The 24,993-nt window shown below is 41.0% G+C and overlaps 1 protein-coding gene across 5 annotated transcripts in view; it reads right to left on the bottom strand.

Annotated features, from left to right (window-relative positions):
- Positions 1-24,993, bottom strand: part of Patj (PATJ crumbs cell polarity complex component) — a 304,043-nt gene that overhangs the window by 102,446 nt on the left and 176,604 nt on the right. For all 5 annotated transcript variants that reach the window (XM_048351444.1, XM_048351442.1, XM_048351445.1 and 2 more), the window contains 2 exons: positions 19,004-19,095; positions 5,604-5,676 (listed from right to left, as the gene is read on the bottom strand). In XM_048351444.1, coding sequence (XP_048207401.1) covers positions 5,604-5,676; positions 19,004-19,095 — 165 coding nt within the window. The remainder of the gene's footprint in view (positions 1-5,603; positions 5,677-19,003; positions 19,096-24,993) is intronic.

The following is a 24,993-nucleotide window of genomic DNA, read 5'->3' as shown; positions in this document are numbered from 1 at the left end:
ATACCAGCCCATGATTATTACTCTCACAAATATTTCTATAAGGCCATGTTTACTAGATGTGACAAATTGAATTTTTCTCTTCTACCTGAAACTATAAGCCTATTTATTAGGCTACTCAGAAATTCAGAGCAAGAGGGAAGGACTCACGAGAAATTCTGGGGCAAGCCCTCTCCCTAGACAGCCTCTGTTCTTCAACTCACTGTGCCAGAAACCAGGATGGCTGAGAAAAGGGATCAAGAAAAGTTTGTGCTTAGCAGGGCACACGCCTGTAATCCTAGCTACTCAGGAAGCTGAGAGCTGATGATTGCAGTTCAAAACCAGCCTGGACAGTAAAGTCCATGAGACTCTTCTCTCCAATTAACCACCAAAAGTGGCTCAAAGTGGTAGAGTGCTAGCCTTGAGCTTAAGAGCTCAGAGATGGAGCCCAGGCCGAGTTCAAGCTCCATGACCAAAAAAAAAAAAAAAAAAGAGTTGCTGCTTAGTGGAAGAGGGTCTAAACAATGACCATCTTAGTGGGCCACAGCTGCAGCTTCCTATCTGGGTTTCCCTCATGGAGACATCTTTAATGTTGCTGTTCCATTCATCTACCTGAAGTGGAGCCTTAATCAGAGCATCCCACTGTTCAAACTGTCTTCAACAGCTTCAAGTGCCTACAGCATGACATTCAAACCTCAGGATATATTCTATTATTTCCTTCCTCTTCCCCTTTCCCCCTCCCCTATAGCACACTGTTTGTGCGTTCCCCATGTTCTGTCTAACTGAATACTTAATTTTCCTGCTTTTAAGACAGCTATCATTACGTAGTCCAGGCTAGACTTGAACTTGCTATGTAGGTCAGGAAGAACAAGCTGAACACAAAAGCCTTCCAAAAGTGACTTCTTCAAAGAACTGGTGGGTATGGATGATGGAGTGGCAGGCAAGAGGGAAAAGAGCAATATGAGCAAAGACATAAAGTATGCATGTGTGCACACATGTGTGTGGGGACACTTGTGTGATCAAGAGGCACGTGTATTACACAGGACTTTCCTTATATATTGTGAGGAAAGAAAGCTGACTAGCAGCTGTACAGGTAAACAGAAAGCCTTAATTTTAGCCTTGTAGTAAAGATACAATATTGATAGGTAAAAGAAAGGTGTTAAAGACTTGTTTGGTGGCTGGGAATATGGCCTAGTTGGTAAAGTGTTTGCCTCTTATACATGAAGCCCTGGGTTCGATTCCTCAGCACCACATATATAGAAAAAGCCAGAAGTGGCGCTGTGGCTCAAGTGGTAGAGTGCTAGCCTTGAGCAAAAAGAAGCCAGGGACAGTGCTCAGGCCCTGAGTTCAAGCCCCAGGACTGGCAAAGAAAACAAAACAAAGCAAAACAAAAAAGACTTCTTTGGGATTTGGTGTGTGTGTGTGTGTGTGTGTGTGTGTGTGTGTGTGTGTGCACGCTCGTGCCATACTGGGACTTAAACTCATGCCCTGGGCACTGCCCCTTAAGCTTTTTCACTCAAGGGTTCAGTCACATCTCTACTTCTGTCTTTTTGCTGGCTACTTTGAGATAAGAGTCTCATGGGCTTTGCTACCTGGACTGGCTTTGAACTGTGATCTTCAAGTCTCACTTTCCTGAGATTATAGGATTATAGACATGAGCAAAGGATCCAGTACTAAGGATTTTTGAGCAAGAGAATAATCAGTTCAATAAAGAAAGCAAGAAAATGGGATTTGCAAACTATCCATGTAATAAGGGGTTGATACTCAAAATACACAAGGAAATGGAATAATAGCAAGAAAACAAATAATTTGATTTAAAACTGGGCCAGAAGGCGGTGCTAGTGGCTCTCAACTATCATCTTAGATACTCAGGGACTTGAGATCTGGAAGACCAAGACTCAAGGACAGCTAGGGAAGAAAAATCTGAAATACTCCCTCTCTGATTAAACTAACAAAAGCCATGCTAGAGGCATGACTCAAATGGTAGAGCACAAATTGTGAGCTGATGCTTAAAAAGAAATCTTGGAAAGGGGGAGATGACAGAAGACGTGACTCAGATCAAGAAGCATTATACATGTGAAGTTGAAATCTCTTGGTACAACTATTTGAAGATAATAAAGACAAAAATAAAAGCAAGAAATTCTGTTCGGTATGAAACAGTGAAAACTGGAGGCTGAGAATTCTGCTGTGCTCGCATAACGTTCATCTAATCACAACCACTGCAAGCTTTTCCATAGCGTCAGGAACAGTGCTGTGCATTCTATAAACATTATTTAATTCTCCAGCCAATTCACACAATTATTGTTATTATCAAATCCACCTTAAATATGGAGAAACTAACATGCTGGGCTTCACTGGCTCAGTTCACTCTGCTAGTAAACGAAGGGATATAAAGATTAGGCTGGGATCTGACAGACTTCAGAGCTTATGTTCTTATTCACTGTGCCCTGCAACTACCCTGATGATATTCAGTCAGCAAGAGGACTGCGGTAGAAACGCAAATAACCATTATGAATAAATAGAGCTGCATACACTGTAAAATAGCTTTACCCACACTTAACTACTTCATCTCACAACTCCTTTTGACACATGCAGGAGAGGCTAATAACCTGGCTTTAAAGAAAAAAGACAAGCATTTGGGAAGTTATCTGTCCTTTCTCAAGGTCATGTGCCCAACAGGCAATTAATTGGCACAGCCAGTCTGAGAAGTACCTCATTTGACCCCTTGGTCAATATTCTATTAGCATCATTTTTCACTCTACAGCACACAACTGCATAAAGCATCTTGCTCTGTGATCCCTTCATGACCGGAACAGTGCCTGTAAGAGCCCAATATGTTACCCTATGGGTGTATGCTCATTAAAAGAATAGTTTAAAAGGGGGGTGGGGCGGGGGAAGAAGCTGGGCACCAGTGGCTCATACCTGTAATCTGAGCTACTGAGGAGGCTGAGATCTGAGACTCAAGGTTCAAAGCCAGCCTGGGCAGGAAAGTTCGTGAGATTCTTATCTCCAATTAACCTCCCAAAAACCAGAAGTGGTGCTGTAGCTCCAAGTAGTAGAGTGCTAACCTTGAGTAAAAGAGCTCAGGGACAGAGCCCCAGGCTCAGAGTTCAAGCCCCAGTACTGACAAAATATGAAGGAGAAGAGTTCAATAAATATTTGCTGAGTAAAGCAATGAATATGATGAGGTATCATTAGTATATACAAAAGTATTGAATTATTATTATCACATCCAACTTAATAGTGACAGGGCTGTGTTTGATTTATTAGGTTATGATTTACATGCACTCTTTTGGTCTTATATCAGATAAGAGCGATACTTAAAACATTTAAAAGAAATAATTTTAGGATTGGCTGGGGAATTAAATCATGTTTCTAGAATGTTTAGCACTATTTCTGGCACACAGGGAGAGCTCCCAATGACTGTGATTATATCAATATAAGGGAAGAGGGAGGCAGAATGAGAGAGGGCCACACAATTGGGAGGGGACTGGGCAGTGATCAGAGAGCAGAGTGTAACCAGACACTTCCTATACCACCCATAGGGTGGGGATCACCCCCTACTTAATGGACATTGCTAGAGTCATCATCAAGGAAATAACATTGCTTTTTAGAGAAAAAGATTTGTTGAATAAGTTCCTAATGGTGATGTCATTATTTTGTGTGTGTGTGTATGTGTGTGTATGTGTGTGTCTGTGTGTGTCTGTGTGTGTCTGTGTGTGTCTGTGTGTGTGTACTGGGGATTGAACTCAGGGCCTTGTATTCTTTTTTTTTCTTTTCTTTTTTTGCCAGTCCTGGGGCTTGGACTCAGGGCCTGAGCACTGTCCCTGGCTTCTTTTTGCTCAAGGCTAGCACTCTACCACTTGAGCCACAGTGCCACTTCTGGCCTTTTCTGTTTATGTGGTGCTGAGGAATCAAATCCGGGGCTTTGTGTATGCTAAGGCAAGCACTCTACCACTAAGCCACATCCCAGCCCCTTAAAATTTTTTAAAAAGGCAAACAACAACAAAAACAAGAAATTTTTGCTTACTGAATGCCAGTTTGTGTAGTGCATAGTATAAAGAGTTCCTTGCTCTCTACAACAAATTCATGAGGGCTTAGTGATAGCACAGCCAGGTCCATGCAGGAAGCTGATGCTGAACTGCACAACTGTATGTGGAATGTGGGAATATTAGTTAGCCTCTTAAGCCCCAGTCTCTTCTATTGTAGAGTGACAATAATGATTGTCTCCTCCTTTCATGTGAGCGAGACATGAAAATACATATTGCAAGTATCTAAGACTGTGGCACAGAGTGCGCCGTGCCACCTACCTACCGTACAAATGCTGCCTTCCCCCACAAGGAAGACAGCAGGCACCGTGGGCCAGGTACACGCTAAAGACATAATGATGACAGGCAGACAATGCTGATGGAAGAAAGCCAAAGAATCCAAGGAGAAACCCCTGAAACGGTCCTCTTGGACAAAACATTGTGCAGAGGGTGCCAAAGGGTTACCCCCGTAAACCTAGCTACTCAGGAGGTTGAGATCTGAAAACCATGGTTTGAAGCTAACTCAGCCAGGAAAGTTTGTGAAGCTCTTAGCTACAATTTAGCACCAAAAACCCAGAAGTAGGGCTGTGTAGCACCAGCCTCGAGTGGAAAAAGGCTAAAGGATATTGCCCAGGACCTGACTTCAAGCTCCAGTACTGGCTCCAAACATACAGACAAAAACAACAAAATACCCCAAACCCAAGTGTTAGAGCTAAGCATTTCAGACAAGGGATATTCAAACTTTAGAGCAATAGCTAGATGTGCATCTATTATCTACAAATCTAGAAGCAGACTACAATTAATAAAAATTTATTTAGAATTAAAGTAATTACTTGGAATCATAAGTCTTGAAGTTTTTTGTTGTGTGTGTGTGTGTGTGTGTGTGTGTGTGTGTTTCTGTATATGTGAAATCTGTTTTGAGACACAGTCTTAATGATATAGCTAAGATTAGCCTAGAATTTACTACACAGCCCTGGAACTTGTGATCTTCCCATCTCAGCCTCCCATCAGCATGCACTATCATGCCCAGCTATTATTAAATTATTTTGAAAGGCTAAGGAACAGAGTATTAATCAGTCATATACAAAATAATTTTCTAATAAATTCTAAAGTTCTCCATTGGGACTAAGTTATTCATCTTGAGAAACTTTGCAATTTTGACCAATACATGGTTAAGTTCTTTGTTTTGTTTTGTTTTTGTTGCCAGACCTGGGGCGTGGACTCAGGGCCTGAGCACTGTCCCTGGCTTCTTTTTGCTCAAGGCTAGCACTCTACCTCTTGAGCCACAGCGCCACTTCTGGCCGTTTTCTATATATGTGGTGCTGAGGAATGGAACCCAGGGCCTCATGTATACACAAGTGCTTTACCACTAGGCCATATTCCCAGCCCCAGTTAAGTTCTTATGTACATGTTTAACCAGTTATTTTACATTGATTTATAATCGTGCCTCAAATACTATCTATTTTAGGCAGAGAGATTTGCTAGTTAACAAATATGAGGTGTCTGAAATAGTGGATTCTCAATGTTGAAAACATCAGATTTGGGGAAAATGAGCATGACAAATCCATCGAGTGTACCAAGGGCTGGAGGCAAGCTTACCTCAACAGAGGAGGGGGAGCTGGAAGCCAACGGGAAGGGGGCAACGGCCATCTGATTGACAGCATCTTCATTTCTGTGAAATGGTAAAGCAGGCAGGATCAGCACACAGTCAATGCTAACTTCCTGGCTCAAAATACAAATACTTCCTTGGCTCCTAGTTGAAAATGCACACACAGCACCACAGAATTAAATATGTATACAGGCATAGCTTCCAAGCATACAAAGCTATTAGACACCAAAAGCGATGCATTACTCAAGGGATACTCAGATACAATTATTAGTGACAGAGAATGATGATGCTAAGGGTTAGCCAAATCCAGCTTATAAAGTCAGGCTCTGCAGAAGATAATTCTGGAAAGGTATCAACTCTTCTAGCAATGTGGAGTATATACATTGTTCAAATGGGCGTGCTTCACCTCTAGGCCCCATTAATGTTGAGAGTGTTCTGTTCTTTGAACTGGAAAGCATCCCAACCTCCTCACTTGGCTTCTTGCTGTTCTGCCGAACGAAGGAAGGCAGGATGTGCACAAGAGGTGCTGTGTGGTAAATTGTGAGGAGGAATGATGGATGGAGAGTTCAAAGCTCCAGACAGACAGTGCTTTGTGGGTTAGGCAAATTCCACTCATCATCTTAATGGAGCAGAATAGGTGGGAGCTGCCATCTCACTGCCAGAGAGACAGAAAACAACTCTGTGGTTCTGATGAGCTGGGCCTATTTCCACCATGTTATTAGCAAATGGCTCAGTGGTTCAGTGGGAGATGATGACTGCCCTGCCCTAAGCAGTCATCATGCAGGGGCAATATAATGACCTCAAGATGTATGGGAAGGTTTGACCTTGTCATTCACAAAGAATCCTAGAAAGCTCGTAACAATGCTTCATGCTGATATCTGAGGATCTAAAGGCTGTGGATATAGCTCAGTGGTAGAGTGCTTGCCTAGCAAGTTACATCCTCAGCACCAGAAAAAAAAATGACTTAAATATATCTAACACTCACAGATCTTTCTCCAAATGACTAGTGTTTACACAGAAGCCATTGGGGTGAGGGGAGGGTTACACTCAAAGTATGGTCCTATTTTACTTCTTATTTCTCATCAGCTAGGTAACAACTCACTGGTCCATGGCATTGCTGTTCTGGGGTGTGTGTGTGTGCGCGCGCACATGTGTATATGTGTACATGCCAGTTGTCCTGGGGCTTAAACTTAGGGCCTGGGTATTGTCCCTGTGTTTTTGTTTTTTGGGTTTTGGGGTTTGTTTGTTTTTGCTCAAAGAGCATTTTACCATTTTCCACAGCTTCACTTTTGGCTTTTTTGGTAGTTAATTGGAGATAAGCGTCTCATGGACTTTCTTGCCCAGGCTGGCTTTGCACCTTGATCCTAAGATTTCAGCCTACAGAGCAGCTAAGATTATAGGTATGAACTACCAGTGCCTGGCTTTTTGTTGTTGCTGTTTTTTTTTTTTTAAATCATATTACTACCTGAACCCGAAATGCCTGTCTTCATTCAATGTATATACACTCACCCCTCCTCCTCCTCCAATGTTGAGTTCAGTACCCTCAAATAAGTGAGTCTATATGCTAATGTCTTCTACATTCATACATTTAATACAGATCTTTTTCTGAGCTTAACATATGCATACCCAGCTCCTACTTTGTCTCTCTGCATTAGAGATCTTTTAAGTATCACAAGTAAACATAGAGAGGTTCACAGTCTACTCAGTTCCCTGGTGGTTCCACACCAACACTCTTCATCTCAAGCCAATAAGGTTTGCCCTATTGGTCTACCAGGAACTAAGAATCCCTTGGAAACCTCATCCCTTACTGGTACTTGCCAACCAATAATAAGTCTTGCTGGTCCTACCTTCAAAAGCTATCCTTAATCTTTCCACTGCTCATTCTATTCTGTTTTCAGCCATGGCCTTCCCCCCCCCCCCCCCCGAATTAATGAAAGAATATACTATTTGGTCTGGCTTCAAACTCACAAGTCTTCCTACTTCTGTCTCCTGAGAGCTATGTGCAGCACCACACCCACCCAGCCATTTTTCATCGAAGTCATCATGGTGTTAACATGAATCTGATTATATTTCTAGCCCTCATATGGCTTATTACATGTAGGAACTAGTCTACTGTATTTTTCAATGGGAGAAAAGAATTCTAAACTGGTGGTAGAACACTTGTCTAGCATGTGTGAGGGCCCTGGGTTCAATCCCCAGCACCACAAAAACAAATAATTCAGCAAACAAAACACAACCAAGAACTCCAAACTGATATAAAGTCTTCATGGAATGAGACAGAGAAAAAGGGAGAGTATCTCTTACAAAGGTAGAGTATAGTTTACACAATGAGGCAGAGTATAGAGTTGTAGTACCATTTCTTGCTTTGTTCTTTTTTGATTCTTGACCTGTCGAGTATCTGAACCAAGCCAAATCACATGAGAGAAAAACATAAAGTACCACAGAGCATGAAGAACATACTTTGTTTGTTTTTCTGATAGCATTATGGATGCCTTGAGCACACATTACTCATGTTAAGGGATCACTATTGTTTTTCAGGGGTACAAACCATTTCTCAGCAATTTCCTCCTACACAAAACAAGCAATAAGTTGCCCTGGGTAAGTAATAATGCTTTCCTAGCAGTAGCTGCCTCTCTGTTCAGTTTCTCCCATCAAATAACAGCAGAGCTCAGTTCAGCTCAGTGCCCAAAACCAACAGGACATATCTGCTCCAGATTTGGGACTCACTGGACTGGGTACATTTGGCAGTAATTAAGTAATTTGGCTTTTCATAGCTTTTTCAAAGGTTGCCAGCATTGAAAATATGGTTGCACATAAATTCTTATTGAGAGATCATTATTAACTGGACCAAGTCAGCTCAAATCAGCCAAGTTACCCCTTCATAATTCAATGCATTTCCCCAAATTAGTATGACTTCAATGCCCTTGAAAGCCCATTGAAAATTCTGGACCTTACATACTAACAAACCTACAATTATTCCTAAGGGAAAGAAGGAAATGGCTGTAAGAAGTCACAGTTCATAATCATCTATAATCCACTTGGTAGTGATTGTTCTCACACCTCAGCTTCACCCAGGGGATTGCTGACCAAGCTGCTGCTTCACACAGAAAGGAAATAGGAAGACAAAGGCCTGAAGACATTCAAGGATAAACTGCATTCAAGGATAAACTGGAAGTTACCACAATGATTTCTGGGAAATCTTTGACCTCCCCTGAGCCTAAGATTTTCACAAGGAATGAAATCTGCCTGCTTGGTAATTAACGTGTGTGTGTGTGTGTGTGTGTGTGTGTGTGTGTACTGCACTAGGGCTTGATCTCAGGGTCTAGGCACTGTCCCTTAGCTTTTTCCACTTAAGTCTGGCATTCAACCACTTGAACCACAGCTCTACTTCCAACTTTTTGCTGGTTAATTAGAGATAAGAGCCTCATACTTTTCTGCCCCAGCCAGCTTTGGACTGTGATCCTCAGATATCAGCCTCCTGAGTAGCTAGGATTAAAGGAGTGATTAAAGGCTATAATTAACTTATTAAAAAATAAAGTTTCCAAGATTTTATTTTTTATTTATCTAAAAATACTTTTTAAAAAATCTTTATGGGGCTGGGGATATAGCCTAGTGGCAAGAGTGCCTGCCTCGGATACACGAGGCCCTAGGTTCGATTCCCCAGCACCACATATACAGAAAACGGCCAGAAGTGGCGCTGTGGCTCAAGTGGCAGAGTGCTAGCCTTGAGCGGGAAGAAGCCAGGGACAGTGCTCAGGCCCTGAGTCCAAGGCCAAAAAAAAAAAAAAAAAAAAAAAAATCTTTAAGTAGTTGTACAAAGGAGTTGCTATTCAACAGCGCAGTTTATGAATACAGTGCATCTTGATCAGAGTCACCCCTTTCAACATTCTCAGCCATCTCTCCTTAACCTAGCTTTTAACTAAACATTTAAAGAACACTATAGGGCACTGGTGGCTCTTGCCTGTAATCAGCCACTAATCTCCAACTGATCAGCAAAAAGCCAGAAGTGGAGCTGTGGCTCAAGTGGTATACCAGCTTTGAGCAAAAAACAGAAGTTTAGGCAGGTGCTGGTGGCTCACACCTGCAATTCTAGCTACTCAGGAGGCTGAGATCTGAGGATCTTGGTTCAAAGCCAGCCCAGGTAGGAAGTCTGTGAGGCTCTTATCGCCAATTAACCACCAGAAAATTGGAAGTGATGTTGTAGCTTAAGTGGTAGAGCACTAACTTTGAGCTGAAGGGCTCAGGGACAGTGCCAAGGCCCAGAGTTCAAGCCCCAAGATGGACAAAAACAAAAAAAAGCTCACAGACAACAGCAAGGCCCTGAATTGGAGACCCAGTACTGGCACAAAAGGGGGTGGGGAGGGAGAGACAGAGAGAGAGAAAGAAAGGAAGGAAGGAAGAAAGAGAGAGAAAAAAGAAGAAATACATACTTGATGTTACTGAACCAATCATTTAAGATGATTAAGATAATAAATTTTGTGTTAAGTATATTTTACCACAGTGTAAAAAAATAAGCTATTGAAGAAAAAAGGGGAAAATCTGATAGGAATATATTTGACTTATTTAGAATATCATTTTAAATAGTGACTGTCTTCAAGGCTACTCTAGTCCTGCCTCTATAAAGTGTATTTTCTTCAAATCTACAGTGTCTTATTCTATAGTGCCAACAAAATACCATTATATTAAAAACAGATGTGCTGGAATTGTTCAGCAGGTTTATTTAATTTTTTTGTTTGCAATCTCATCTGATTGAAAGTACAAATTAGTGCCTAGCACATCACTGAGGTTTATGCATGCACGCCACAAAAATGTTGAACAGACAAGGAACACATGAATGCAGCTAAAGAGACCTGAATCTCCCCTCCCCCTTCGTTTTAAAGGTCCTGGGAATTCACCTCCAGATCTCACTCACACTTGCTAGAAAAGCACTGTACCACTTGAGCCATGCCCTGAGTCCTTTTGCTTCTAAGTTTGTTTCTCAAGTTAGGCCTTGCTTTCTGTTCTATGGGCTGGCCTCAGACCACAATCCTCCTACCTCTGCCTCCCAAGTAGCTGGCATTACAGGCCTGAACCACTGCAGCTGGCTCCTGAATATTATTTCTGATTGTATTAGATGTGGTGATATGAGACACTTGAGGAAGATAAAGGGGGAAAATCACGTGTTTGGCGCAGTAATTAGACTATAACATCAAGTATTCACTTTCAACAGAGGAAAACCTCACGTAAATGACCCAGAAGTGACATAATAATCAAGCGAACCATTATATTTCAATGGGAAAAAGACTCCTTTCTGACAAGATTCTAGGAAATATTGCGAACACCTGAACAGGCTCAATTGTTTTCTACTCACAACAAGGAAAACACACCAAAAGGGTTGGGAATATGACCTAGTGGCAAGAGGGCTTGCCTTGTATACATGAAGCCCTGGGTTCGATTCCCCAGCACCACATATATAGAAAAGGCCAGAAGTGGCGTTGTGGCGCAAGTGGCAGAGTGCTAGCCTTGAGCAAAAAGAAGCCAGGGACAGTGCTCAGGCCCTGAGTCCAAGCACCAGGACTGGCAAAGAAAAAAAAAAAAGAGTTGAATATACAGTTTGAAATAAAAACCCGATAACAATGGGACTATGAATTTTATTTACACGGCATTCCAGCCAATGCCAGTTCCTAATGAGGGTGCTGAGAGTAACCTGGCACCCACACTCCCATTTCACAAAGGCAGCCTTAGGGGAGTGCTAAATAATCATGTGGTGGGGCAGAGGAAAGGGAGCCCATGAAATACTTGGCAATTCACGTTGGCAGGAAGTCTGTGTGGGGAGTGAGGACTGAATGGGGTGGATGGCTGAACCCCGTAAGTTTCTCCCAAAGATTCTTTCTAAAAGATAGAATAGTATAGCTGGGTAGCGATGGCTCACGCCTATAATCCTAGCTACTCGGGAGGCTGAGAGGTGAGAATCACGATTCTCAGCTGGCCCAGGCAGATGAATGGTAAAGATTTCTCCAATTAACAAGTATTCAATTCTCAGTATCACCTAAAAAAAAAAAAAAAGACTTGGAATTTGGCTCAAATGGCAAAGCACTTGCCTAACTAGAGGGAGGAAGATAGAAAGAAAGAAAGAAAGAAAGAAAGAAAGAAAGAGAGAGAGAGAGAGAAAGAGAGGGAGGGAGGGAGGGAAGGAGGGAGGGAAGGAGGGAGGGAGGGAGGGAGGGAGGGAAGGAGGGAGGGAGGGAGGGAGGGAGGGAGGGAGGAAGGAAGGAAGTAGGGAAGGAGGGAAGGAAAGAAGGAAGGAGAGAAAATGGAAAGAACGGAGAGAAAGAAAGAGGGAGGGAGGGAAGGAAGAAAGAAAAGATAAAGGGGGAGGGAGAAGGATAGAAAGAAAGAAAAGAAGGCAGACAAAAAGGAAGGAGGAAGGGAGGAAGATGGATACATATATAAACATATAGAAGGGGGTGATAGATGTAGACATTGTTGGTTACAACATTTTATTGAATTAACCAAATTTACTTAATTCATGAATAGCTCTACAAAAAAAAATGTGATTACTTCAGAATGGTTGAAATCCACTTCACAAAAATGAAAGTTTACAGCTGCTACAGACATTAAAGCAGGGTTACGGTGATTCCTGAAATGTATCCTCAGTCGAACCACAAGTTGACTGAGCACACAGCTTCCCCTAGTGAGCCTGGTATCTCAAAGGAAGAGATGTTTGATATTTACATGCATATATTACAATGTCCAATTATTCTGACCTCATCTAGTTCTCGAAAGTAGCAGGCTTACAAATTCTATTTACAAGAGACAATCAATAACAAAAATGATTATTTCAAATGGGTAAGGCTATACAGGACACAAGTACTGCAAGAAATTATGTGAGTGTTAGCATTTCAGAGTCACCTTGGACTACCCCATGGTCCATGAACATACCAGAAGAGCCTTTAGGTTGCTAGAGCCTCCTAATTCCTGTAGGAGAGCAGCACCAATGGTAGCCTCTTCCTTAAAACGTTTTGTCATCTATGCCAGGGGTGATTCTTTATGGTGCTCTCCAAAAAGGCAATGCATTCTCTAATGGTCCCTGAGTCAGGAACTACTGTTTTGAATCCTTCACAGAATTCAAAGTAATGGCAAACAAATCTGGGCTGTTGCAGGCACTTTTCTAAGGGAGGGCCAATTTCCTCTGACAAGTACATGTTCAAGAGCATAGGGTGTAACACCTGCCCTGGAACCTCTGAATTTATACTGATTTTGCTTTCTTGTTGCTCAGGTCTTAGCTAAGCATCTTTCTCTGGGGTGCCTTCCCACAGACCTCCCAAAGGCTAGGCTAGGGGTGCCTTTCTATGTTCTTACAGCACCACAGCACTTAGGTCACTAGATGAGGTACGGGATGGTGGCTTGCTCCCTGCCTCCTGCTTATGGCAGAGATTTCAGTACTTTTCATAGCTGACCTCCAGGAAACACCTGCTCAACAAAAGAATGAATGTTTCCCCAATGAGAGTAAGAATCAGGCTTGAGCCAGGTGCTGGTGGTTCACCCCTAAACTTAGGAGGCTGATCACAGTTCAAAGCCAGCCTGGGCAGAAAAGTTAGTGAGACTCTTACCTCCAATGAATTGGAAAAGCCAGGTATCACCAAAAAGCTGGAAGTGGAGCTGTGGCTCAAGTGGTAAAGCCCCAACCTTGACTGAAAAAGCCAAATGAGAGCACAAGGCCTTGAATTCAAACCCCAGTACCAGCACACACACACACACACACACACACACACACACACACACACACACACACACACACCCCTCTCTCTCTCTCTCTCAGGTAGAAGATATTCTTAGGGGAGGAACACAAAGGCACAATGCCTATGTGCCCCTGATCATATAAAATAATAATCATAGAAATAACCTTCAGGAAATGGAAACAACAACAAAGACCCAGGCTCATGTGCACGGTTTTCCCTCCTCCTGTTTACCAAACTAGATTTAAGGAGTCAGAAGCAGGCATTCAAGCTGCTTCTTCAGAGTGATGTCTCTTAGAGCAGACACTAATAGTCACATTAATTTTAAGTCAATATCATCTTTCAGGGATATAGCCAGAGGATACTGGGTCACGGTATCTTTTAATTGTAAAACCAAGACATATGTTCAATCCACACAGGAAGTGGGTCCTATGGTAAGTTCACTCTTACCCAGTAGGGCTTGACAGCCAGCAGTAAATCTTTCCAATGGTTTCAGTCTCATTTGGCCTCCTTTAGCCCCAGGAGTTTTTACACAGTACACATTTTCCACATGTAATTAAGTAATGGAGAGTGAGTTGTTATACATGACATTTAATTTTCGATAGTGGGGGAAGGTATGACAAGAGCTGCAGGCAAGATCATTAATCTTCCTGGGTGCCCGCCCTGCCAAATGGAGCCATTCATTCATCGTATTAATACCGTCCCCTCCTCCACTGCAATTGGCTTGCTCATGCAGAAGGGACAAGGCTGATCAGAAAGCCACACAGGATTAAATGTGTTGTACATAGCATGTACCCCCAATTGCGATATCCATCTTGATGATGCAGAGTTGGATAATTTAGCATAGCAAAGTCTTTATGCTTAGGATACAATTTATAGGACTGCCTAAAGCCTAATCACATGAAAAGAAAAAAAAAGGGGAAATGTTCCTGTAAAATATATATATATATGGAAACCAGCAACTTGTTAATTTGCACTAATGACCCACAGAACCCTTGCAAATTACAAATCAATTAGAATGTGCATAAATACAAGTGTTAAGAGAACATGACAAGGACATGATCACACAAGCGTCCCTCACTATAGACTCAAGGTCCTAGTTAATTAAAATGTTGCCTGCAGTCTATTTTAACAGCTTTTTGTGATTACTGCTAATCACACTCCAAAACCGGTGGCCAGTTCCCATCCTTATTTCAGTCGTCAATAAATCTGAGAAAGACCTATTAAGGCATAAGAGCCATTAATTTCTGTGTAATGGAAAAGTACCAGAAATTAATCATTTCAACAAATGAAGGGAATTTTACCAAATAAAAGCCCTAACTGTAAAGAGATGAAACTAATTTTGAGAGTAACACAGCAACACAGTGCAAGTATGTAGAAGTAATCACAGCAGGGTAGAGGGGCTCAAACCTGTAATTTCCTGGTTACTTGGGAGGTGATGGAAGGACCAAAATTTGAAACCAGCCCAGGCTAAAAAATAAAGTTTGATCAACGGGTGGGTGTAACAGCAGTGGGACATTTCCATTAGTCCAAGCTTTGGGAGCATAATGGCCAGGTATGATGGCGTATGTCTATTAGCCCAAAGGACTGGAGTCCAGATTGGAGCAAGCATCAAGCAAGATCCTACCTCACAAATATAACTAACACAAAAAAGGGCTGGAGGAGTAGCTCAAGGTGTATTGCTTCTGCCTGGCAAGGGCAAAGCCCTGAGTTCAAAGTCTAGTACTGGGGAAAAAAATGAATAATCATATGTCTGGTGACAATACCTAATACATGACATGTAAAGTGTGGACTTCCTGAAAGTTGATAAAAAATTAATTTTTAATTTTTTCAAGGTTTGGCTCCAAAACAGGCGAAATCTAAGTTCTTCAAACAATAGCTGAAAAGTTTCAAAAAAATATTTTAAAAAATGGAAGGATGTACCTGAGTAATGAGCTAGACAGTCAGGCAAAGAAGATGAAATGCTGGACTTCATGTGTATGTAGAAGTCTCCAAGTGAACAGGAGGCAAACCTGTCATTTTGCCCCCAGTGACCATGTGTAAGTATGAAGAGGAAGCAATCATGGTGGAATCACTCCAGTGGCCATGAACCAACCCAGATGCCCCTCAGTAGATGAGTGGATCAAGAAAACGTGGTACATGTACACAATGGAATTCTATCCCTCTATCAGAAAGAATGACACTGCCTCATTGGTAAGGAAATGGAAGGACTTGGAAAAAATCATACTAAGTGAAGTGAGCCACACCCAAAGAAACATGGACTCTATGGTTTCCCCCATAGGGAATAATTAGTACATGTCTAGAATAGACATAGCAGAAGATCACAATAGCTCAATAGCTATGCCTACATGAACACACAAGATGATGCTAAGTGAAATGAACTCCAAGTTATGGAAACAAGTGGTATATCATCGTTGTAGTTATTTTCAACATGCCATGTGAAACCGTACCCTTTTTATTATTTATTTTATTTATTTTATTTTCTCTCGTATTCCCTTCTCCTGGTTTTTCCCCTACGATCACTGTAACTGCTCTTAGTACCTTGGATATGGTATATACATGTATTGGAACTAGGGAAGGGAAAGGGAATGCCAAAATCGAGAGACATAGGATAAAAAGACAAACCATTGCAACAGCAATACTTAGAAAACCATCTGGTGTAAACGAACTATACAACTCATGGGGGAAAGAGGGAATTGGGGAAGGGGGAGGCAGGGGAAAATGAGGGAGGAGGTAACAAGTTGGATAAGAAATGTACTTGCCTTACATATGAAACTGTAACCCCTCTGTACTTCACTTTGACAATAAAGAAGAAAAAAAATAAAGACAATGCGAATTTGCCATTGTATCTCCATTTATATGCAGACCCAATAAGCAATCAAACATTTTTGTTTTTGCTTTCTTGAAGTACTTTATTTCTGACACTAACACTATTTTATTCTGGAAAAATCCATTATATTTTATTCACATGGGGGGTTCATTTGTATTAATTAGAACTTTCTTTATATAGCTCTTAATTAAATAAAGCTCTATTCCTTGTTAGACTATCAGATCATTATTCAAAGAAAGAAGCTGGTGATGGGGAAATGATATTTTAGGCAGGATTTGCTCATTTTTTTTTCCGCTTCACAATTCAATAAACACTTTGGAATTATATGCCAAAGTATACAAGGGAAAGTGGCTCTTCCTTTTTCACCTCTTTCCCTTTTATTTTAAATGAGTATTAATTAATTGTACATTTTAGCACATCCAATTATGTACACAGTGCATTTGGTTATGATTTCTCTTCCACCATTCTCTCTATGTTACCAACGTGTTTTGTTAGAACAACCTCACTGGATGAAGACAGTTCACAATTAGATATTTTGAGTGTACATTGCTACTTCTAAATTGCTTTAAGTGGCTTTAGTAAATAAGTATTCAGCAGCAGCCTCCATCATGCATATGCCATTAATTTACACATCAAATTCTTAATTTTGCACTCTTCTGAAAAAAGTGCATATTGAAAAAATCAGACACTAAAGCGATGGGGCTTTACTACTATTAGTGAAATTCTACTTGGTGTTCTTTTCTGTATACCATGGACCTTTAAATCACTTAAAAATTATTTACTGAAGAGGAGGGTTATAATTCTTAAACACTTTATGATTTCCCCCTGGACCCTGTTAAATTTTCTTTTTGCTCTTGCTAGCAAGAGCAAGACCCTGGGTTCAATTCTGCAAAAACAAGCAAACCCCAGGGCGTCTCAGACCTGGGAACAAAAGTCCCTCAAATGCTGAAGAGATCCTAGGAATGTTAATAGCAGCACCAGCGACCACAGCTAACACCATAGACTAAGCACCCTGAAGTGCTTGTCCATTATTACAATGAGACATCTACAGCCGGGTGACTTACAAAGGAGTTTGTTTAGCTCACAGTTTTGGAGGCTGGCTGTCCAAACAGCATGCCGTGGTCTCTGGCAACAGCTCATGACAGATGGCCTCACCATGGGAGTATGTACGAGAGAGAGGGATCACACCGAGACAGGAAGCCAGAGAGTGGTGATTCATGATTCATGGCTCACAAAACCAGGCACATTTCTTTCTTTGTCCTTTCTTTTTTCTTCCCCTTTTTATGGTGCAAGGATGGAACCCAAAGACTTGCTCATGCTGACAAGCACTCTATCTCTGAGCTATACCCAGTCCTAGGTTTGGTTTGCTGTTTTATAACAACTTGCTTCCAATGTATGAACTCAGGGTCCCAAAAAAACACCTTAATTCATTTCTGAGGACAGGGCCCCAAAGATTAGCTTCCATTAGGATCCAACTTTAAAGGTATCACATCTTCTTTTTTCTCCTGTTGAGCATTGTTAACTATTCTTTACATGATATTATGCACTTAGAAGCACTCAAATGACTTCCAGTAAGTAAAAAGGCAGCACTTTAGATACAAAGAGGTTTTTTTTTGGCCAGTCCTGGGGTTTGGACTCAGGGGCTGAGCACTGTCCCTGGCTTCTTTTTGCTCAAGGCTAGCACTCTGCCACTTGAGCCACAGCGCCACTTCTGGCCTTTTCAATGTACGTGGTGCTAAGGACTCAAACCCAGGGCTTCATGTATGCTAGGCAAGCACTCTTGCCACTAGGCCATATTCCCAGCCACCTAGATACAACGAGTTTTAAATCCACGTACTCATGAATAAAAATAAGCTAGGCACCAGTGGCTCACCCTGTAATCCTAGCTACTCAGGAGGCTGAGATCTGGGAATTTCAGTTTGAAGCCAACCTAGCCAGATAAGTCTACTATATCCAATTAGCCAACAAAAAGCTAGAAATGGGAGCTGTGGCTTAAGTCTGAGCAAAAAGAATCTAAATGTGAGGCCTGGAGTTCAATGCCAGTATGGATACATACACACAAAAACATCCTCTAAACCCAATCCCACAGCCAAATAACTAGTTATAGAAACCAGTCTTTATGAGGTTCAGAGACAGTATTCCCCATATTTGTGAAAACTCGAATTCAACAATTAAGACATCATTTAGAAAGAGAAACCGTGATACTGACTAAACTGGAATTACTATTTGAAATTAAAAAGAGTATTTTTATTTAATTTCAAGCTAATTTTTCTTAAAATCAGAATTGTCTATATAAAAAAGCCAGAAATGGAGCTGTGGCTCAAGTAGTAGAGTACTAGTCATGAGTAAAAAACTCAGGGACAGCATCCAGGCTCTGAGTTCAAGCCCCAGGAGAGGAAGAAGAGGAGGAGAAGAAGAGAGGAGGAAGAAGGAAGAAGAAGAAAAAGAAGGAAAAGTTGAAATTACTAAAACTTTCATGGGTTCCATTCAGCTGCTAATTTTTTTGGTAAAGAAATTAACAAGTCTACATATGTACCAACCAATATGGACAGGAAAAGCTAGAGGTTCCATAGTATTTATCTATAGGATAATCAGATTTAGAAAGAAAGATTTAAATACCAATTTTATCATATGACACAGAAAAACCTCACAGTCAAAACAACTAGTATTTTTTAAAGTGACAGTTACAAAGGAAAATATATTTCATCTGTTTTTTATTGCTATTTCTCTACTGGACTCAAAAGTTTCAAAAAGGAAAATATACAACAGAGTCAGTGACTCACTAAAAAGAAATTAATCTTATACAAATAGTAAAATCTCCAGAGGAGACTGTCTACCTTACCTGATGAAAACCAACTTGACCTTGGATGGGGCAGTCTTAATAATGGCAGAGGCATTCTGGTGACTTCTCCCATATAAGATCTGATTGTTTATCTGTTGGAGAAAAAGAAAATGTACTTGTAACCTTATAATCTGTATATTTTATATAATAAACATGCATCATATTGATATACATATATGCGCAAAATAGTCTATTCATTGTTTATTTTTATCATTAAATGGGTGCACAAGGGTTGTAGGAATTAACATATCTATTTATGTGTACAGTGAATCTTGATCATTACTTCCCTGCATAATTCTCTCCCCCACTCTAATCCATTATTCATTTTAATGGTATATATGTAAAATTCTCGAATGCTAAAAATTTTAATACTCTTCAAAATACAGATTCAAATGCTAAATCTGACCTGCTGCTAAAAATACTATATACCAGGCACTGGAGGCTCATGCCTGCAATAATCATAGCTACTCAGAAGGTTGAGATCTGAGGTTAAAGCCAGCTTGGGCAGCAAAGTCTGTGAGCATCTTATCTCCAATGACCTGCCAGAAAACCTGCAGTGTTACTATAGCTCAAGTGGTAAACTGTTAGCCTTGAGTAAAAGAGCTGAAGGACAGTGCCTGGGCCTTGAGTTCAAGCCCCATGACCGACAAAAAAAAAAAAAAAAAGAAAGAAATCTTTAAATTCATTTTTGTTTTTATGTAAAACAGCAAGTTTACTAAAAGTATAAGTAAAGTATGGACTCTCGATGGAGTATAGAATATTAGTAGAGAGGGGTCCTGGAACTGGAAATCCACTAAATTCATTTTTGACTACTGTTAGTTAATAAAGAACTCATTAAAGGGTCACTGCCTGACCCTTGGCTAAACTTTATGAAATCAGTAGTTGGCCTCTATACAAAAGTTATATGAGAGCCATATTACTTCCTGTGCCCTTCCAAGACTTTTTAAGCACGTAGAAAATGCATCAAATTGTAGTTTTCATCAGAGCCCTAGAAGGGCCCACTAATTATGGTTCTTTACATGTGTCAATGTTATTACATAGCATCAAGTGAGTTATCCTAGGACATAAATATTATATTCCTGATTTAAGGCAAATTTTAGATCAACTGCACAGCAACGTTTTATTCTAGATAATCCATGAACCATCTGCTCATGGTCAAGATACCGGTGGGGTTTTTAGTTTGATTTTGGAATCACTTAAACATTCTCTTACCAGTTTAGATCTAAATTGATAAACTGTGATGATAGCTCTAATTCTCTTATGTCATACACTTAATGATAGATTGTACAGCTTTGGCATTCCCCCCTTATCTATTTAATAGGTAAATGAAAATCTATAGTATTATGTTATCCTTATGTAACTGTGGCATGGATAATTTCTACCATTCAAGGGGTAGTTCAGTATACTCTACAGGGAGCAGTGTAAAAGGACTGAACTCTTTCATAATCAGCACCTAATCTGCCAGCCCTTGATGCCTCTGTAATTTTGCATTTGAAGACACAGTTGACATTATTTTAAAGTATTCTTTCTGGCATGACAGTTATAATGAGAAAGCATATGGAAATGAGTGCTTCAAAGAATGGCATCAAAGCCATTCTTAACTACTCTCCATCTCCCTTCCTTCCTTCCTTCCTTCCTTCCTTCCTTCCTTCCTTCCTTCCTTCCTTCCTTTGCTCCTCTTTCTCTTTTCCCCTTTCTCCCTTCCCTCCCTCCCTCCTCCCTCCCTCCCTCCCTCCATTCCTTTCACTTTCCTTCCTTCCTTCTTTCTGTTATGGGGCTTAAACTCAGGGCCTGGGTGCCAGCCCTGAAGGCTAGCTCTCTACCACTTTGAGCCACAGCACCACTTCCAGTTTTCTAATAGTTAACTGGAGATAAAAGTCTCATAGACTTTCCTGCCTGGGCTGGCTTTGAACTGCAATCTTCATATCTCAGACTCCTGAGGATTATAGGCATGAGCCACCACAGCCCAGCTTTCTCTGTCACCTTGCTAGGGAGGTGAAGCCAGCATTTTTATCCACAGCTATGGCAATGAGTAGCAGAGTCAGCTACTCTTGTATTCTGCCTCATCTCATCAGTTTTTTTTTTTTTTCCCTCAGCAAATGTGCACAGATACATTGATGCACACACTGGTATTTCTCTGACTCAGTTTTGTCTTCTCTAAAAGAATTTGAGCATCGATTTCACAAAGCTGTTCTAAGAACTATAAGGGGAAATGCTTTTACATTATATTTAATGTTCATGATACCCACAGGAACTTTATTATGTGTGTATGTACATATTCATTCTTTCATTAATTAATTAATTAGTTTTTTTTTACAGTCTTGCTAGTCATGAACCTAATAGCTCCCCAAGTGCAAAGATTATAGGTATGTATCACCACACATGGCAATTTTCTATTTTTATGTATTCAAAGCCACTCATCTTGGGCTGGAAATGTGGCTTAGTGGTAGAGTGCTTGCCTAGCATGCATAAAGTCCTCGGTTAGATTCCTCAGTACCACATCAACAGAAAAAGCTGGAAGTGGCACTGTGACTCAAGTGGTAGAGTTCTAGCCTTGAGCACAGAGAGGCTCAGGGACAAAGCCCAGGTCCTCAGTTCAAGCCCTAGAACCTGCAAAAAAAAAAAAAAAGTGCCACTCATCTTTTTTCTTTCTTTCTTTCTGTTTTGCCAGTCCTGGGCCTTGAACTCAGGACCTGAGCACTGTCCCTGGCTTCTTTTTGCTCAAGGCTAGTACTCTGCCAACTTGAGCCACAGCACCATTTCTGGCCTTTTCTATATATGTGGTGCTGAGGAATCGAACCCAGGGCTTCATGTATATGAGGCACTATATGCCACTAGGCCATATTCCCAGCCCCCCCCCACTCATCTTTTTTAAATTAAGTTTTTGTCTTAATATCCATGCATTTAATAATATGCTCATATTTCAGAAGATTATGTATGTGAGAGAATTTAATTTCTTTTTTTATTTTACTGTCAAATTGATGTACAAAGAGGTTACAGTTTCATACGTTAGGCCTTGGGTACATTTCTTATACTGTTTGTTACCTCCTCCCTCATTCCCTCTCCCCCTCCCTTTTTCCCTCCTCCCCCATGAGTTGTTCAGTTGGTTTACACAAAATGGTTTGCAAGTATTGCTTTTGGAGTCATTTGTCTTTTTATCCTTTGTCTTTCGATTTTGATATTCCCTTTCCCTTCCCTAGTTATAATACCAGTATATACAGTATCCAGTGTATTCAGATGAGATACAGTGATAGCGTGAGTACAACCACAGGAAGGAATACAAGAGGATCATCAACAAAAGAAGCTATGGTTTCACATGGCGTGTTGAAAGTAATTACAACAGTGATATAACACTCGTTTCCATAACATGGAGTTCATTTCACTTAGCATTATCTTATGCATTCATAGGGGCATAATTAGGCTCTTGTGTTCCTCTGCTGTGACTAGCCTAAAGCTGTGCTAATTATTCCCTACGAGGGAAACCATAGAATCCATGTTTCTTTGGGTCTGGATCACTTCAGTTAGTATAATTTTTTCCAAGTTCTTCCATTTCCTTACGAATGGGGCAATGTCATTCTTTCTGATAGAGGCATAAAACTCTACTTCATTGTTGGTGGGAATGTAAACTGGTTCAGCCACTCTGGGAAGTGGTATGGAGATTCCTCAGAAGGCTAAACATAGAGCTCCCCTATGATCCAGCAGCCCCACTTTTGGGCATCAAACAAGAACACATTAAAGCCACCAGTACAACAATGTTCATCGCAGCACAATTTGTCATAGCTAAAATATGGAAGCAACCCAGATGCTCCTCAGTAGATGAATGGATCAGGAAAATGTGGTACATATACACATGGAATTTTATGCCTCTATCAGAGAATTTAATTCCTATGAAAAAGCAAACCATAATAAGTATTATACACACAGACACAGACACACACACACAGACAGACACACACACAAATTCCCAATACGCATTCTCTGATAATCAGTTCAGCCTTCCACATGTTTGGGGTTAAAAGTTTGGTTTTGATCTGAGTGCTGGTGACTCATGCCTGTAAATCCTAGTTACTCAGGAGGCTGAGATATGAGGATTGCAGTTCAAACCCAGCCCAGACAGATTCTTATACTCAATGAACCAACAAAACACAGAAGTGGAGGTTTGACATCAAGTGGTAGAGTACAGTCCTAGTGCTGACAAAGAAAGCTGAAGTGAGAGCACAAGGCCCCAAGTTCAAGTTCTAGTACTGGTACAAACACACAGAAAAGTTTGGTTTTGATCAGCCAAAGTCTTGAGCATACAGGAAATCAAACAGCTGCATGTTTATGGATCTGCCCACTTTTTGGCTGTGAGTCTCCACTTTGACAGACAGAATATATGGCAATATAAAGAACTAAAAATTAAAGATGATGTTCCAAATGAAAAAGCAGATCATTCATTTTCATTTACTTAAAAGTAAGCCCATCGTTGAGCCTGTCCTGATGCTGTTCCTAAACGCTCCAAGCTCTGGCAAGAGAAGGGCGACAGAGCTCCGGTGGCTGCTGCTGCTGCTGGCTGCAGTGCCAACCCTGGGGTGCGGACAGTGAAGGCAGCTGCTCCCTGCCAACACGCAGAGCCTCTGCAGAACTCTCTGCGCAGTGGAAAACTTGGAACAGAGCAAGAAGCCCAAGACACAGAGAAACCAGATTTTATTAGATTACATGTGAAAGGAAAATGCAGATCTCTGCACAAAACCCATCCAAGACTATGCCTGGTGTCTGGCCCTTGGGGTGCAGAGGAGGTAGCTGTCCTTTGTGTTTGCCTAGTCTTATTTAATAGAAGACAATTGCACTGTTGAAATGAAAGGCCTAGCTTCCAAGATGTAAACAAGTTTTATTTTTTTGTTGTTTGTATGTTTGTTTTTATGCCAGTACTGGGGCTTGTACTCAGGGCCTAGGCTCTGTCCCTTAGCTTTATCTGCTCAAGGCCTGCACTCTACTGAGTCTCAGCTCCACATTCTAATTCTTGGTGGTAAACTGGAGATAAGTCTCGTGGATTTTCTTTCCCAGGCTGGCTTTGAACTATGATCTTCAGATCTCAGCTTCCTGAGTAGCTAAGGGTATAGGCATGAACCAGGGGTGCCCAGCTGAAGCAGTTTTTATATTGCTTCCTCCCCTAAAGAAACATACTCTAGAGAAAATTCAGTAATTAAAAAAGACTACAATACATTTTATGCACAATTAACTTGAGACTGCCACTGATGCTATTAGTAAGAAGTGGCTGTTTTCCCAGTGCACTGTTCTTCCAAAACAGATGTAGGAGGTCATGCATGTATAGCACAAGCAAAAAAGGAAAGCATTCAACATCTCCTGCAAGTCTTCTGGATAAATTACAACCAACGATAGCTACCATTTACTAAGGCAACTTTGTGTAGAACACAGTGTTGAACTCTTCATGTTGAACTCTCATTTAAATCTCAGAACTGGGGTGTTATTTGCTTCCATTAGATTAGGAAACAAATTCAAGAGATGCCAAGTAATTTGTCTAACATGACTTAGCTATTACCTGAAAAACCTGTGATCCTAGAGCACAATTTGGGGTCGCCTATCTGTACAAAGCACCTAAGCACTTAAAGATGATTTCTAGAGATCATCATTGGGCTAAGTATATAACCCATAGCACAGCACTTACTGAGCATGTTGGAGGCCCCAGGTTCAAGCCCAATGCTACCTCCAATCAACCAATCAATCAATCAATAGATGATATCCAGAAGCCACCTTTGTAAACATACCCATGAAATAAATCCTGATCAGGAATGGAAGGTGCCAGGGTCCCACCACTTTAGGACTTGGATTTCTGAGATGAAGAGCTCAGAATCCATCACATCATCACAACCGGCAGAGGAAATGCAAACAGACTGGACCCAGAGCAACGCAGTACACACACACACACACACACACACACACACACACACACACACACACACACCCTTTTAGCTTGTTCTGATCCAAGC

This window comes from Perognathus longimembris, chromosome 7, assembly GCF_023159225.1.
Source record: "Perognathus longimembris pacificus isolate PPM17 chromosome 7, ASM2315922v1, whole genome shotgun sequence".
In the NCBI taxonomy this organism is placed as follows: domain Eukaryota; kingdom Metazoa; phylum Chordata; class Mammalia; order Rodentia; family Heteromyidae; genus Perognathus; species Perognathus longimembris.
The sequence above is the reverse complement of the archived record's forward strand: the minus strand, read 5'-3'. Positions and strand labels throughout refer to the sequence as shown.